Source organism: Canis lupus, chromosome 2 (assembly GCF_011100685.1).
Source record: "Canis lupus familiaris isolate Mischka breed German Shepherd chromosome 2, alternate assembly UU_Cfam_GSD_1.0, whole genome shotgun sequence".
Classification (NCBI taxonomy): Eukaryota; Metazoa; Chordata; class Mammalia; order Carnivora; family Canidae; genus Canis; species Canis lupus.
The window spans coordinates 11,112,478-11,130,058 of NC_049223.1; the positions used below are offsets into that span (position 1 = coordinate 11,112,478).

At 37.0% G+C, this 17,581-nt stretch overlaps 1 protein-coding gene across 1 annotated transcript in view; it reads right to left on the reverse strand.

The window, feature by feature from the left end:
• Nucleotides 1-17,581, reverse strand: part of MALRD1 (MAM and LDL receptor class A domain containing 1) — a 754,089-nt gene that overhangs the window by 116,160 nt on the left and 620,348 nt on the right. Inside the window, 2 exon segments of the mRNA XM_038532060.1 lie at nucleotides 5,118-5,184; nucleotides 15,689-15,814. Coding sequence (XP_038387988.1) covers nucleotides 5,118-5,184; nucleotides 15,689-15,814 — 193 coding nt within the window.

Consider the following 17,581-nt stretch of genomic DNA (forward strand, 5'->3'; position numbering starts at 1 on the left):
GAGAATGTTATAACTTAGTCTTTCTTTTCCACCCTATTTCCTTCCTGGCTTTAATCAATTCTTATTTTAATCTTATTGTTTTATTATCCATTTGTACTTAGACTTTAAAATCTCAATTAAGTTTTACCTCCCCCTTATTTCCCTAAATTTAACTGAATTAATAGTTAATTCAGTTTGGAGTCAGGGTCTTAGATCACTTTTCTTTTTTGCTTCATGTTTGTTTTTGTTTTGTTTTGTTTTTGATGGGGAGAAGGAAAGTGTTCATAAGCTTATTTTAATATATTTTTTAAAATCTATTCATGATAGACATAAAGAGAGAGAGAGAGGCAGAGACACAGGCAGAGGGAGAAGCAGGCTCCATGCAGGGAGCCCGATGCGGGACTCGATCCCGGGACTTGAGGATCGCGCCCTGGGCCAAAGGCAGGCACTAAACCACTGAACCACCCAGGGATCCCCTGAATTTTATTTTAAACAGTGGCTTTTTATAGGCGGAAAACTTATCTCTTCAAGCCCAGTGTGGAAGAGTTGAGGTAGTTTATATGATTCCTGGTTTAAGCGCACCCTCTCCTATCATTGTAGCAAAGTAGAGTTTCTTTAATGGATATTTTTCTATTTTGGTATCCATCCATTCTGTCCTATAAACTGGAGTGATTTTTGTTTTTGGTATAATGAGCATATAATATCCTCACTCAGTATACTGCTTGCTACTATTTACAAAGTCCCCAACAGTTCCTTTGTGACTGGAAATTTGGACCATGGTAGGTCATTTGCTCATATCTTAATAGATTTTAGGTACAAATTTAAAAGTACTGCCACTTTTCCTTGAAATTACAGGACTTTCCCTTTGTATTCATTAATTTATACTTCATTCAGTTATTATTCAAATAGCTCCTACAATGTCAAGTATATATTAGATACTATTCATGAAAAGGTGTGGAAAATATGACTCTTATTTTCTGTGACAATAGTCTTTAAAATTTTGCCCACACATTCTGTCTTTAATATTTAGAGATTCCAATTTCCATTTTCCAATTTTCCATTTTCAATTATCCTTAAACTGATATTTTTATTCCATTTTCTAGCAAATATTTATCCTAACTTAATATATTTTATATTTACATCCTTTAAATATGTTTTCTATCTTTTTTGCAACAAAGATATGAAAATAGTTTATTTTTTAAAAATTTTCAGTGGCCATGGTTGTTCAAGTCTTATTCTTACAAATAAAACTAGTAAAAACTGGACAAAATAAATTTTGATAGTCATAAAGAATAGTTTTAATCGGAAATATATATCTTCACAGCATAGGACAGGTTTTCAATTGGTAGTTTAGTGAAACCAATACTTGTTAAATAACAGAATGAGGGAAGCAATAGAGGAGCCCAGAAGGAGGAATAAGGCATTCTCTCTGGTTGCTCTGGGAAAGGCTTCTCAGAGAAATTGCCATTTATATTGGACCTAAAGGATTAAAAGGCATCTTTTGGCAAATAAGGTAGAAACATAAAATTTTAAGTAGAGGGAACTGTGTATACAAATCTTAGAGAAAGAGAAGAATATGGCCTGTCTAGGCAACAGGTATTTTTGCACATGATAAATCTGTAATGAATATGAGATATCCAAATGAAATCTGCTGCCTTATTGGCAAGTGAATTTAAGAATGTAGCATCTAGTGGGATAGGGTAGCTGTTGATAAATTGTATTCAAAGTCTATAAATTAACTCAAGCTTTAATATTTTTCTGCCTATCTTCACTATGTGAGCTCATATATACATATATGAAGTATATAATAAATTTATATATATGTATATGTATGATAATATATGTGTATATATTATATACAAACATATGTGCATTAATTTGATATTGTTTTCTATTTCTTTCTTTTAGCCTTGATGACTTGATTTTTTTCCCTTGTAACCTCTTTCCTGCCCTTTGGAATTTATATTTCATAGCTCAGTCTATTTTTTAAGCAAACATATTTATATACCAAAATAATATAATAACCAAGCCTTCTTAGGTGAAGAATAATTTCCCTCCTTTGGCTCATGGTTCACATCTTCGGTCCTCAGACATACCACCCTGTTGGTGGTCCTCAAGTAATGGAAAACCATGGTTTGCCTAGTAGTGTCTACTGTTGTGGATAATGATAAGCTTCCAGCAACTCACATGATCTTTTTTAAAAGTCTCTCTTGGGGATCCTTGGGTGGCTCAGTGGTTTAGTGCCTGCTTTTGGCCCAGGGCGTGATCCTGGAGTCCCGGGATCAAGTCCCACATTGAGTTCCCTGCATGGAGCCTGCTTCTCCCTCTGCCCGTGTCTCTGCTTCTCTCTTTCTCTGTGTCTCTCATGAATAAATAAATAAAATCTTTAAAAAAATAAAAATAAAAGTCTCTCTTGTCTATGATGATAGATAAAAATTGAATGTCCTTTCTTAAGGAACCTTAGGTCCTAAGAGAAAATCCAAAGGCTCTGGTTATGTCCTCCTTTTTGATACCATGAAGTTCTTATATTCACAATGCCAAGGTGAGAAAAGGGCTTTGTTTTTCTGTCATTACTTCTTTGGGTGACAAAGACCACAAATTCTCACACTTGAGAATGACAGGAGTTTGACATAAAGCCAGTATCCTTCCATAGTGCTTTATATGTACTCTAAACCTTTGCATTCTGAAGCCACCCTCGTTTAACTTTAAATCAAAAAGAATACCAGTGTGTGACAAATGACCTGGATACAAAATTTAATTGGAAATGAATTTGAAACTAAATGCAACTAGAAATAAATTATGTGTTATCTTGCATTTCAGTAAGATGTGTTATGCTTAAAGAATTGTGCAACGACAAGTCAAAGGATGGATGTTACAAGATTATTTGTGAAAGCAAATATTTAATAAAGAAACTAAACCATTAATAGGATTAATGAGGTTATTTAAATGATGACTAACTCTACATTAAATATTGTAGACTACACAGCATAAAAAAGGATGTTATAATAGTTCTGATGGCTAGTTTTCCTGTAGTATCTTTTGTATGTCAAACATGGTACCGAGTGTCTCACATATATTAACCCCTTTAAGTCTCAAAATTACCCTATGACATAGGTGCTATTATCTTCTTCAGTTTGCCAAATAAGAAGCTGAAATAATTAGATAAAGATATTTACTCAAAGCTACACAGCCAGTGCGTGATGGATCTAGAACCAAACGTACTGACATGGAAGAACAGAACAATATTTTATGAAGAGAAAAAAAAAACATAAGGTACAAAGTGAATGTGTAAAGTATAATTTACATTTCTGTAAGAAACAAATGTGTGCTTGTTGCAAACCTGTGTTAGTAAAAGGAAAACCATACTGAAGTAGATAGAAACCATAATACTACACAGTGGGATTTAGATGTTCGGGTTTCTACTTTTTGCATGATATACTACTGTATGCCTTCTAAAAGTTTATTATAATATACATATGTTTATTTTTGCAGTTCATGGTTTTAAAGTAATTAGAATTTGAATAAAGAAATTACCATATTATAATATGGAAAAAAACCTTAAGTCATTCTTCACACCAATGTGGAAAAGAAACATTACAAACCTTTGTTTATACTGATAATGATTAGTTATTTAAGTATTTGAAAAATACTATTTACCATCAAAAATACTATTTTAAAATTTCTTTCTACATTTTGCTGCAGTGATTTCCTTCCTCCAGTCCCTTTGCCTCTTAATCCTCTCATTGCATTTTTCCCCCATGTTAGTTTTCTCATGTGAGAGAAACACATTTCAGACGTCACCATCTGGATATCCATTTTTAAAGTTTATTTAAGTACCAGAGGATGTTGCCCAGAACGCAAAACTCTTCCTGCTTAGATGAGACTAGCTATAGTCCGAGAGAGCTCTTTTGTCTGGCATGGTTAGAGAGGACAAAAACACAAACCTCCTTACTGTAAACAGTTGACACTATACAACAGTATCTACTCAGCTGACATTCGATAGACATTATTTATGGCATCATTCTCCATTATTTTAGGAGATTTTTAAAAATTAATACTGTGTATCCTGTCTTTCCATCAACCTACAGTTTGTGACAAATTAATTTCCGTGGAAACTGATACAGGGAATGTGTAATTTGTTGAGATGTTGTGAAATAAATTATGTAATGAAATAGACAAAACACGTAGAGACACCCATTAATAATTCGCTTTCAACAATGTTAAAGCAGTGTCTAAACATATTTCATCATAAATTTTTTTGTTGTGTTAATTGGTAGCAAGTTTTGCTTTTTTAAGGGGTAAACAACTTTTCGTAAAACACGAGTGTTGACTCAGAAGGATATAAGAATTTAAACAACTATCAATCAGTGTTTCCCAGACACTTCTATCTGTCTGTATTTTGTTATGACTTGAGAATCAACGTACAATCCATTCTCTAATACGCAAAGCAATATATCCATTGGTCTGCTAGATTAAAAAGTCATAAACATAAACATAATGGAATATGCATCATTTCCTTTGGAATTTATGAAACTGTTTTGCACAATTCCCTAAAGGGTGAGGGAAAAAAATCAAGCAATCTTTGATATGCAATATAAACAACTCCCCAAAGAAATCACAATGACTGTTTTTGTTTATTTTTGCTTTAAGTATGCAAATGTATTCCTTATCTGTACCTTAACTTTGGCTACTCATAAACATCCATTGCACAAACTAGAAAAAGGCCTTATTTATGAATTAATTTTATCCTTTGTTGTCAGAAAAGAGAAATATGAAATGGGAAATAAAAAGGGAGTAAGGAAATAGAGATACTAAGTTCATCTGAACTAGGATAATGCCCATATAAAAAGTCTTTTTACAATTTGATATAAATATTAAAAATAAGAATTAGTATTAGAACTATACCCTATATACCATGTTAAGATATAAAATCATGTTAAATAATTGCATTTTTTCCCTAAAATATACTCACATCTTCCTTTCTCTTCTTCAGACAGAGAAATGGAAATAATGTCACTATCCTCTATTTTTGCCTTATTAACCTTGTGTTCATTGGTGTTATATTATATTGGATTCAAGAAATATAAAAATAATTTATTTTTCTTTTTTCAAAAGAAAAAATAGACAATGCTCCTTACCGACACACAGGACTGTTCTTCTCCACTACACAATTCCCACCATTTCTGCAGTAACCGAATGGGCACTCTAAAAAGAAGCATCACAAAACCCACAGATTGTAGATATTATTAGGAAGGAGGAGGACATATTGCTGTTAATCACTGCATTAAATCTAGCCACTGAGAATATATTGCTTCCCAGTTGCTAAAAGTGCAAGAATTCCCCTGTGCTCCACAAATTTGTTCATTGGCCCTTGCTGCGTTCATCCTCTTCACATGCCTGAGTGGTGAACCACAAGAGGATACTTTTTCTCTTCCCCTGGATTAAGTAAAATATACTTATTTAGATCATGTCTACATGACAAATTTGTGATTATACTGAAATTTGTTCTTTAATGCAACATGTATTGTCTTCAGTTCCACACAGTAGTCACTAACATGGCAGACAATGCTTTGCATGGAGGACCTTGACTTTTTGGCAAAATGTCACTTGTGCATGTGCACATCCTACATCCTACCTTTGCATCCATGACAGACATCAGCATAGCTCAAATTGACCTTCATTGCCCTGGGCCTGCTCCTTTGCTGCTTGTATCATTCCCTCCTTCAAGGCTAGCATTAATGTTTACTTTCAAAGATAATTTGCGTATAGATTAAAAAGAAGCTAGATAGGGGCACCTGGGTGGCTTGGTGGTTGAGGATCTGCCTTTGGCTCAAGTCGTGATCCTGGGGTCTTGGGGTCCTGGGATTGAGTCCCAATCAGGTTCCCTGCATGGAGCCTGCTTCTCCCTCTGCCTATGTCTCTGCCTCTCTCTCTCTCTCTGTCTCTCATGAATAAATAAAATCTTAAAAAAAAAAAGAAAGAAACTAAATATTGTCACATAGGTATGACCCTGGAAATGGTTGGTGCCTTTAGTCCTTCAGGGTTCTTTTTTTTTTTTTTTTAAATATATTTTTTATTTATTTATGATAGTCATACAGAGAGAGAGAGAGAGGCAGAGACACAGGCAGAGGGAGAAGCAGGCTCCATGCACCGGGAGCCCGACGTGGGATTCGATCCCGGGTCTCCAGGATCGCGCCCTGGGCCAAAGGCAGGCGCCAAACTGCTGCGCCACCCAGGGATCCCCAGCTCTTCAGGGTTCTTTACGGTCTTGATCCTCACATTCATCCTGATCTGAGAAACCTGTTGGTTTCTCTACTCAATACCCAAATTGCTTTTCTTCGCTTTTTTTTTTTTTTTTTTGACACCTCCTCTCTTGCAGGATACCATTCTTCCCTGGTTGGGCTGTCTTAACTCTAATACTTGATAGAAACCTCCACTTCCTCTAACTTGTAATTCAACACATCTATTCTGAGCATCTGTTAATGTCTGGCACTAGGCTAGGCACTAGATATGTAACAGTAAATAATCCAGGAAGTTTACAAAGTTGTTAAAGCTGCAGGCACCAGAGCCAGACTGCCTGAGTAAGAATCTCAACTCAACTTATTAGCTGTATAATATAGGATAAGCTAATTAATCTCTCTGTGCCTCTGGTTCCTCTCTGTCACACAGGGTTAAAAATAGTACCTATCCCAGAGTTGTTGAGAATGTTAGAAAAACACCCAGCTCATAGCACATGGTTAAGAAATGTTGACCTAAAAAAGATACAGTTGTGATCTTTGCTCTTGTTGACCTTCCAGCTTCATGGAAAATACAAACAAACAAACAAAAAATGACTGGGGCATTAAAATACACTATTAAAAGTAATATAATTTGGAATGGATATAACAAACATGATGGGAGTACCATGGAGAGCACCTAAATCAAATTTGGGGAATAAAGAAAAGCTTTCCAGAAGATAATCAGGCATTCATTTGGGCAGGTGTGTGTGTGTGTGTGTGTGTGTGTGTGTTTGTGTGTGTGTGTAAAGATAAGAATAAAGACTCAAAGGCTCAAGAAGAGAGTGGTGTGTTTGAGGACCTGAAGGAAGTTCAGCCTGATTGGACTGATAACATGAAGAAAGTATGGGAGAAGGTCAGAGCCACACAGGGGCCAGATCATATAGGCTGAATGAGGAGTTTAAACTTTAACTTAGGAGGCCAGAATTTTAAGAACGGAGGTAGATGTTTCTTTCTTTCTTCTTTCTTTCTTTCTTTCTTTCTTTCTTTCTTTCTTTCTTTCTTTCTTTCTTTCTTTCTTCTTTCTTGATATTATTTATTCATGACAGACAGAGAGAGAGAGAGAGAGGGCAGAGACACAGGCAGAGGGAGAAGCAGGCTCCACTCAGGGAGCCAAAGTGATATGGTTATCATGTCTGTGATATAAAGAATATAAAGAATAAAATTTCAGTGGTTTCTTTTTGCTAGAATCAGAGATAACACCTACATTTATAAATCTTAAAGTACTTGGTGATATTCTAAGTATGACATCTTTAACACCAGGACAGAGCTACTGAGAGCCACAACCTCCTTTTTAAATCTAATTTTGATGTGTGTTGTATTACTAATCTATTCAGTTTTATGGTTTTTAGAACCCATCTTTGCAAAAATAAAATGCCCTATGGATATTAAATATTTATAAATTTAGTATCCTCCATGGTTCTGAAGAGTACATTATACTCTGAAATAAATAGAAAAAAAAAAAAAAAACACGACACGGGACTCGATCCCGGGTCTCTAGGATCTTGCTTAAAACAAAACAAAACAAAACAAAACAAAACAAAACAAACAAAACAAAACAAAACAAAACAAAACAAAAAAAACACGACATGGAACTCGATCCCAGGTCTCCAGGATCACACACCGGGCTGAAGGCGGCGCCAAACGGCTGGGCCAATGGGGCTGCCCAATGGTGTAGCTGCCTTTTTTCTTTTTTTAAGATTTTAATTTATTTATTCATGAGAGAGAGAGAGAGAGAGAGAGAGAGAGAGGCAGAACACAGGCAGAGGGAGAAGCAGGCTCCATGCAAGGAGCCGGACGTGGGACTCGATTCCAGGACTCCAGGATCAAGCCCTGGGCTGAAGGCGGTGCTAAACTGCTGAGCCACCCGGGCTGCCCTGTTCCCTGTTTTAAAAAGACAATTCTGGATCCAGTATGTAAGATCAACAGAAGGGCTAAGACTAAAATTCAGGAGCCCCGTTAAAGGTTTGTTGTAATAATCTAGTAAAAATGATGAAATGAATGAAAGGGATGTAGTAGGAAGTGAGAATTGTGGGGATCTGTGAGATATTTAAATGTTGGGATTGAAATATACAGTGATAATTTGCAAGAGTCAAGGGTGGTGTTCAAGTTCCTGGCTGAGCCACAGGGTAATTGGTGGTTTCATTCACTGAATTGGGGGATTTGTAGGGAAGGAAGAATTTATAGGGGAAAATGCTGGCGTTTTAGGTACCTAAGGTGATATGCAAGGAAGTATTCCTTGGCCAATATTATTTGCAGGTCTGAAGCCCAGATAAAACATAGGCTAGGGCATGAATTTGAAGCTTTGGATTTCTCATTCTGCCTTTCAGATATCATCACTTTTCAGGCTTGCCCCTCAGAAATCACTTGATCACTTTTTAGGCGTCATGGGGTTACAAAGATACAGTCTTTGTCTTTACAGGAGCAGACTAACCTTAGCAGAGAGAGAAACAATTTACTTGGGCAGAGAAAAGATAATGATAATGAACATTAATAGAAAAGTAATAAGGAGAAACAGAAATTTTATATAGGAAAATATCCATTGGAAGAAGACTTTGAAGGGCAACTAGAGAGAGTCTGATTGTGGAGCTAGTCATTGAACATTGGGAAGGGAGTGGAAAGAGGAAAATCAGGGTAAGAGGGAAGTTGCAACAACAGGGAGGTGCAATATACCACATGTCCAGTGTCCTTTATGTTTTCAAAGGTTTCCAGTGATTTGCCCTTCCAGAGATATCCAGCTGGCCCCTGAACAATGTGGGGCTTGGGGCACTGATCCTCGCACAGTTAAAAATCCACAGATAACTTTTAACTCCCTCAAAACTTAACTACTAATAGCCTACTGTTGACTGATATCATAAATAGTCAGTAAACATATATTTTGTGTGGTATTTCTATGATATACTGTATTACTGCAATAAGGTAAGCTAGAGAGAAGATTAGGACAATCATAAAGAAGAGAAGTTGCACCTACAGTACTATACTGAAAAGACTGCATGTCAGTGGGCCCGCACAGTTCAAACCCATGCTGCTGAAGGGTCAGATGTAGTTCCCATCTTGCCTTCCCTACTTTTCCCCGTTTAATTATGATAGGGGAGCTATACCCTGCAGGCTTCTGGGCCATGCTGTGCTAAACAGAACAGATGTGAAATTTCCTTCATAAACGAGAAATTAGCTGTTTTGACTAAAAATAGCCCACCAGTATGGTAAAGCATAAATAGCTACAAACCTTTCAGATAAACCATTTTATAGTCATGTTTGGTCTTAAGTACAATTTTAGTCTTCCTTATATAAGGGCTTTGTTTTTATAAGAAAAACCAGTAGAGTGTCTGATACTGAACTACATCAAAATACATACAGCTGCATATTTTTTTTTCTGGGGTCGTTAATATTTACTTTGATGGCTGAGAGTAAATCATCGGCTTGCTTTACATCAAAATAATTCTGTGGAAATTTAAATATGCATTTTATTACACTGTATAATGGAGCACAGTGGAAAGGACACAAGCATTGGCCAGAGCAAGGAGTAAAATTTGGTGTTTTGGTGGGGAGATGATTTGTAGTTTACCTCCACAAGGCATTCTTTTCAGTTTCTGCTTAGACCCAGGTTCTTTATCCATAAGATGCAAAGACATAGTACAACATATTTTCACCTTACTCAAAACAGTTTATTTTTATTTTTTTAAAATTATTTATTTATTTATGATAGTCACAGAGAGAGAGAGAGGCAGAGACACAGGCAGAGGGAGAAGCAGGCTCCATGCACCGGGAGCCCGATGTGGGACTCGATCCCGGGTCTCCGGGATCGCGCCCTGGGCCAAAGGCAGGCGCCAAACCGCTGCGCCACCCAGGGATCCCTCAAAACAGTTTAAAGCAGGAAACAGATGAAATGGGGAGGGAGATATCCATGACTAGTTAGCAATGAAGGGATTAAATACTTCCAGGAGATAAGTAGATAATTCTCAAATGGGAAGTTGGATTCTATGGGGTTGATATTAGAATTAGCCTGAGTTCCCAGACTCTTCAGCCACATCAGTGTCTCACTGATGTTTTGCATTGGTTACTGTGACCATGTATCTGGAGGCCAGTAGGACTTAACTGACTACATAGAAATAGCATTCTAGGAAGAGTTCAAGTTCAGTTCCACTCTGGTGTATCACCCTAGAAAAACAGGAACACATATAAACCAGATGCGTGTGTGTGTGTGTGTGTGTGTGTGTCTGTGTTGTGTGGTCTCTTTCAATGTACATGGAGGCTTGGGAAGTGATAGCTATTGCATGGATCACTGAGAAGACTGACAGTCACCTGAGTCCTGGTTTTGCCTCATTGGTACATGGCTCAGTTAATGGGTTGTGTGACTTCGGGCTAGGTACTTTAAAGATAAGGTTTCTCATATTTCAAGTGAGAATTATATCGCCTTGCTTTCTAGGGCTGCTGAGAGGAGTATAAAATGAAATGTATTTATAACATTTCTACACTAGTGAGTGGTATGCACAACGTATTAAATCATTGTTCTCACCCAGCTCTCTATATTTGGGGATTCTTTAAACTGCCCATGAAACCTAACTTCTATTACCAGTGTCTCTCTGGCTTTTCCTTTTCCCCTTTACCATTATGAGCACCATTACCACTTTAATTTACTGAAAACCTGCTCTGTTTTAAGACTATCCTAAGAGTTTTGGCATTACCTCATTTAATCCTCATAACATTGTGTGGTATACCCATATATATCCTTTTTCACAGAGGAGAAAAACTGGTTAATAATATAATTTGCTCAAGTTAATAGAGAGGGAGCAGCAGATATGGAACCCAATTCTAGTCCTCTAACTCTCAAGTCTGTTAGTCTAAAAATGTCAAATGATCTGCTGTTCACATCAGAATTTCTATAACTCCCTGCTATTCCGATACTATGATCATGAACTTCTTTAAATGGTAAGGTATTTATGTACATTCATGGATTAAATATACACATATACAACAACTTGCACATAGTTTTGGTTTATGTATGGATCTGAGAGTCTTCCAGAAAACCAAATGGTTTGATGCAGTAAACCAAATACCCAGTGGGCACAGACTGTTCTCTTTATCTTGAAATCCCAGCACAGGGACTGCAGGGAAGATTAACTATGGCTTAGAAATTTGGCATAGCTCTATAGGGCTTCGATTTGGTGTCTGCTTCAAGTACAAAATGTTCTTGTTGAAAAAATAATAACTTTAACTGAGGGAATTCATTTAAAATAGAGCGAGGGGGGTGAAGGAGAATGGGTGAAATAGGTGAAAGGGATGAAGAGCACACTTATTATGATGAGCACTGAGTAATGTATGGAAGTGTTGAATAACTACATTGCACACCTGAAACTAATAAAGCACTATGTTGAGTCTCCTGGAATTAAAATAAAAAAGTTAGTAAAAAAATAAAACTTTTGAAACATTATTAGGTGTTACTGTTATTGTTATTAAATATATATTAAATCATACTCATAAAATCTCATATTACAACTTTATATTTTTTTCAAAGATTTTATTTACCTATGTGAGACAGAGAATGAGCATGAGTGGTGGGGGAAGCATGGGACAGAGGAAGAAGCAGGCTCCCCGCTAAGCAGGTAGCCCAACATGGGGTTCAAGCCCAGGACCCCAGGATCATGACCTGAACCAAAGGCAGACACTTACCTGATTGAGCCACCCAAGCACCCTTACAACTTTATATTTTTAATACTTTTTCCTAATTCTCCTTCACATGGATGATTGTCATAATACAGTATAACCTTAGCATAACTTTCATTAACCTCTGCTACTACAGATGACTGGATAAAGACTCCCAATTTAAATTAAGCCAGGCACATTCTGTTCAATAATTTTCTGTTGCATAAGCAACCAAAACTTGAAAATAACATGCCTTTCTAACATAACTTGAGAACAAACAGGCCTTGTTGAAATATACTTAACCTGCAACACTTACACAGGGCCTGAGGTCAATGTTCCCTTTAATAACTTAAACCTCAGGTGAGGGTAGGCCAGATGCTCACCACCTGCCATGTGACCAGGGACATTACTGGATGCTGTCAGGATTGGGCTCATAAAGCCTATGAAATGCCATCCATAAAAGGATATGATGTTTGGAAAGAAAGAGGAGGGCAGCCCGGGTGGCGCAGCGGTTTAGCGCCGCCTGCAGCCCAGGGCGTGATCCTGGAGATTCGGGATCGAGTCCCATATCGGGCTCCCTGCGTGGAGCCTGCTTCTCCCTCTACCTGTGTCTCTGCCTCTCTCTCTCCCGCTCTGTATCTCTCATGAGTAAATAAAATAAAATCTTTAAAAAAAAAAAAAAAAGAAAGAAAGAGGAAGGTGTCACGGGCATTGACACATCTTAGTGTGTTAGTGTGGATTAAGCTTAGACACATTTTTTTTAAAGATTTTATTTATTTATTAATGAGAGACACAGAGAGAGAGGCAGAGACACAGGCAGAGAGAGAAGCTGGCTCCATGCAAGGAGCCCGACGTGGGACTCGATCCTGGGTCTCCAGGATCACACCCTGGGCCAAAGGCGGTGCTAAACAGCTAAGCCACCAGGGCTGCCCACTTAGACACATTCTTAAACACAGAAGCATTGACTTCATCATATTTGTTTGACAAACTAAAATAAGCAGAGATAATAGAAATAGAGAACAAAAATATAATGTGGATTTTATTTCTGAAAACAGTTTCATTAAATCTTTATATTACTGTAAGCCAGTAGCTGGGACAATACGACCTATATTTTATAAATGAACTATGAATGAACTGGTGAATGGCTAAACTAGATAGGGCAACCAGAATGTGCTCTCTATTATCACTATAGGTTGTCAATCCCTCAGGATGAATGGCCAGTCTTCTGTTTTTCTGACCATATTTTTAAAGGCAAAATATGTAAAATCAGACAATAAACCATAATATGTTATATTTGTTCTCATACAGAACTGTCCTGAACAAAATCTCACCTTTATGCAAATAAGTTTGGGTATCATGTATCAGTGCTTTGTCTTAGTGGTTTCAAAGAATGAAACTAGCTCATTAATATCTTTCTCACTCTGAAAAGAAAGTGAAAGCATTTCCTTTTGGGTATCAATCTAATGTATAAGAATGCCTGGTACAGAAACAATGGCAAAGAGCATTCATCTTTGCATATTTTATGGGACCAGATTTACCTGGTTCTTGATTTCTTTTTGTACTCATAAAATTCAGTGCTCTATGAGTATTCATTTTGGCAGCATGAAAAATAAGACTTTTTTGTACAGTGATTTGATTATAATTATCATGCTTTTGTCACTTATCTCATAATAATCAGATAAAAAGAATATATTCTCACCTAGTTTTGATATTAAATATCTCCAATTTATTTAGAAAATATGATTGAATATATATTTTATTACCAATTTATATTATCTTTTAGATGTGAGAGATTTATATTGCCCCAACCTATTATTTCATATATCTCCTACATGAAATAAAAGTTCAATTACTCAGGAGAGATGTTAACAATGGACTGTAATAAATTAGAGAATTTTAAAGCAGTTTTGATAAAAGTATACTCACAAACATACATTATCAGCTCTTATAAATATTCTGGGGTCAGGAGAGAAAAATGTTTAAAAGTCAGTGTAGGGCAGCCCCCGTGGCTCAGTGGTTTAGCACTGCCTTCAGCTCAGGGCATGATCCTGGAGACCCGGAATCGGGTCCCACGTCAGGCTCCCTGCATGGAGCCTGCTTCTCCTTCTGGCTCTCTCTCTGTATCTCTCATGAATAAATAAACTCAAAATGGATGAAAGATCTAAATGTGAGACAAGATTCCATCAAAATCCTAGAGGAGAACACAGGCAACACCCTTTTTGAACTCAGCCACAGTAACTTCTTGCAAGATACATCCATGAAGGCAAGAGAAACAAAAGCAAAAATGAACTATTGGGACTTCATCAAGATAAGAAGCTTTTGCACAGCAAAGGATACAGTCAAGAAAACTAAAAGACAACCTACAGAATGGGAGAAGATATTTACAAATGACCTATCAGATAAAGGGCTAGTTTCCAAGATCTATAAAGAACTTATTAAACTCAACACTAAAGAAACAAACAATCCGATCATGAAATGGGCAAAAGACATGAACATAAATCTCACAGAGGAAGACATAGACATGGCCAACACGCACATGAGAAAATGCTCCGCATCACTTGCCATCAGGGAACTACAAATGAAAACCACAATGAGATACCACCTCCCACCAGTGAGAATGGGGAAAATTAACAAGGCAGGAAACCACAAATGTTGGAGAGGATGCGGAGAAAGGGGAACCCTCTTGCACTGTTGGTGGGAATGTGAACTGGTGCAGCCACTCTGGAAAACTGTGTGGAGGTTCCTCAAAGAGTTAAACATAGACCTGCCCTACGACCCAGCAATTGCACTGCTGGGGATTTACCCCAAAGATACAGATGCAATGAAACACCGGGACACCTGCACCCCGATGTTTCTAGCAGCAATGTCCACAATAGCCAAACTGTGGAAGGAGCCTCAGTGTCCATTCGAAAGATGAATGGATGAAGAAGATGTGGTCTATGTACACAATGGAATATTACTCAGCCATTAGAAACAACAAATACACACCATTTGCTTCGATGTGGATGGAACTGGAGTGTATTATGCTGAGTGAAATAAGTCAATCGGAGAAGGACAAACATTATGTGGTCTCATTCATTTGGGGAATATAAAAAAAGTGAAAGGGAATAAAGGGGAAAGGAGAAATAATGAGTGGGAAATATCATAAAGGTAGACAGAACATGAGAGACTCCTAACTCTGGGAAATAAACTAGGGGTGGTGGAAGAGGAGGTGGGCGGGGGGGGGTAGTGACTGGGTGACAGTCACTGAGGGGGGCACTTGATGGGATGAGCACTGGGTGTTATTCTATAAGTTGGCAAATTGAACACCCAAAAAAATAATAAATATATTATTAAAAAAATAAAAAATAAAAAGATAAAAGTCAGTCTAAAGCTTAATAAGTTGACTTTTAAACATGACTAGATCATGCAAATAGGGAGCTTTTATGAAGAATTGGGAAAATTAAAAAAAAATGTTAGGTTATTTCCTTATTTTAGAAACCAAGCAATTTGCATCAAAGAGATTTTCAAATACTAATAACTTTAAGTTACATTAAATTAAAATTAAGTGTTCGTTTTTTCTTTATTTGGGGACATCCTTTATATAGAATAGGCATGAGTTCATTATGTTATATATTTATAAGTTTATGTGTGTAGCAATGTTAGTATTCTTCCCACCCCAAATCAATAATAGAAATTCAATTATTCCATACTTGCAATTATTTAGAATTTCAAGTTTTGATGTTTTTATCATCTACATGGTTAAATCACTGGCTCATATTGTAAAGAATATTTTAATGGAAATAGAGTACCTGAGCAGCTGGATTCATCAGGCTGGAAATCTGCGCAGTTGGCAAAACCATCACAGCACTCATGAACTGGGATACAGCTGTTCGATGAAGTGCACATCAAAGCACCATCAGAATAGCTCTCATTGGCTGGGGGAAAAAAAAAGAATCATCTCTTTTTTAAGTGAATTTCTTCTAATGAAATAAGACAGTTTATTGTGTCATTCCTCATCTTTCGGTCCTATACTTAAATTATATAATTCTTTCTGATTCTTCAAAAAGTTTGTTGATAGAATCATTTCCCAGCTGTGCACTATGTACTATTATACTGGTATGTATGTATAAAGTTCACTATGTGTATACTATGTAGTCTGAATTGATTTTAGACTAGAATAAACTATGTCAAGGCAGAGCTCCCTCTATTTCTGCTTCCCTCCTTAATGTCCCGGGCATTATGTACAACTAAAGTGACAGCAACCATTACTTGTTTGAATGTTCATCCATTTCCACATGGTTTAAGTCATGGGTTGTCATATAGGTCATTGCAGCTCAGTGCCCTTATGACTATGTGCCTTTATAACATGGTGCATTTTACTAATTCCAGAGTCTCTCATCAGCCTGATTTCAAGAGACAAGCATAAGTCTTGCTGGTAAGACTTGGGTTGTTTCAGAAAAATGACTTCACTGATGTTAACTAAGGGTACTGACAATTCTATAACAATCTAGTTTGCCAAGTACTCAACCTCTTTTGGATGCTATTCTTAGTCATGAAACTGTATTTTTGTCTTCCTGCCTCTCTATCTTTTGTCTCATTAGGATGATGGTTTCCTGTAAAGCTGTATATCATGTTTATGTTCTTTTTACAAGTTAGAGCTGAACCAGAACAGAACCCTTCATTCCAGGCTGCCATCAGGCATTTCTTGTCTCCTATTTGCTTGAGAACCTGGAAACCAGCAGGCTTAGGTTTCAGGCCTAATCTCTGTTCTCTGGTTCCACCTGTTTTGTTCCATGCTGATATTTGTCATGTCTTTAAGACTTTTGATGTGATAGTTCTTCCATCTAGCATTGCTACATGTTTGGAATAGAGGGAACATTGAACCTTGGACCTACTGCACCATCCTGTCAAGAATTCTGGATATATTTCAAAAGCACTAAATAATGATTATATGATCTACACTGATTTTCTGTTCCTGATCCTTTGAGTCCTTCAGTTCTGCAGAGAGAAGCAGAGGGCAGCAGTGTACAGTCAAGGCTTTGTGGTGCCTAATCCAAGTTCAACAAGAACAATTCTGCCTTTCTCTGACTTACCTAATGGTGTCACATGCAATACCTGATTTGAACATTTTAATCCAAACCTGCTGCTAGAGTTAAAAAAAAAAAAAAAAAAAAGAAGAAGAAGAAGAAGAAGAAGATTGACCTGGGAAGTTACTTCTACTAGAATAAAGACAATTAAGTTCAAACTTCTCAACCTAAATTGATATTTTTAGAAGACTTGGAAATAAGCATCCCCATGGATGGGTCTTACACAAATTTTGTCAGTATTAATCATGATTTTTTTCTCTCTTTCTTTTTTTTTAATTTTTATTTATTTATGATAGTCACACAGAGAGAGAGAGAGAGAGGCAGAGACATAGGCAGAGGGAGAAGCAGGCTCCATGCACTGGGAGCCCGACGTGGGATTCGATCCCAGGTCTCCAGGATTGCGCCCTGGGCCAAAGGCAGACGCCAAACCGCTGCGCCACCCAGGGATCCCTTTTTCTCTCTTTCAAGTATATTTATGGGCTGGAATTTTTGGAGTTATCATAGGTTATTGACACAGTTTGATAGCTGCCTATCAAAATTAATTTTCAAATTGGACATGAAATGTTTTTAAGAGTCTTTCCATTGATTAAAAAAGCCAGTTCTGAAAACTTAAGT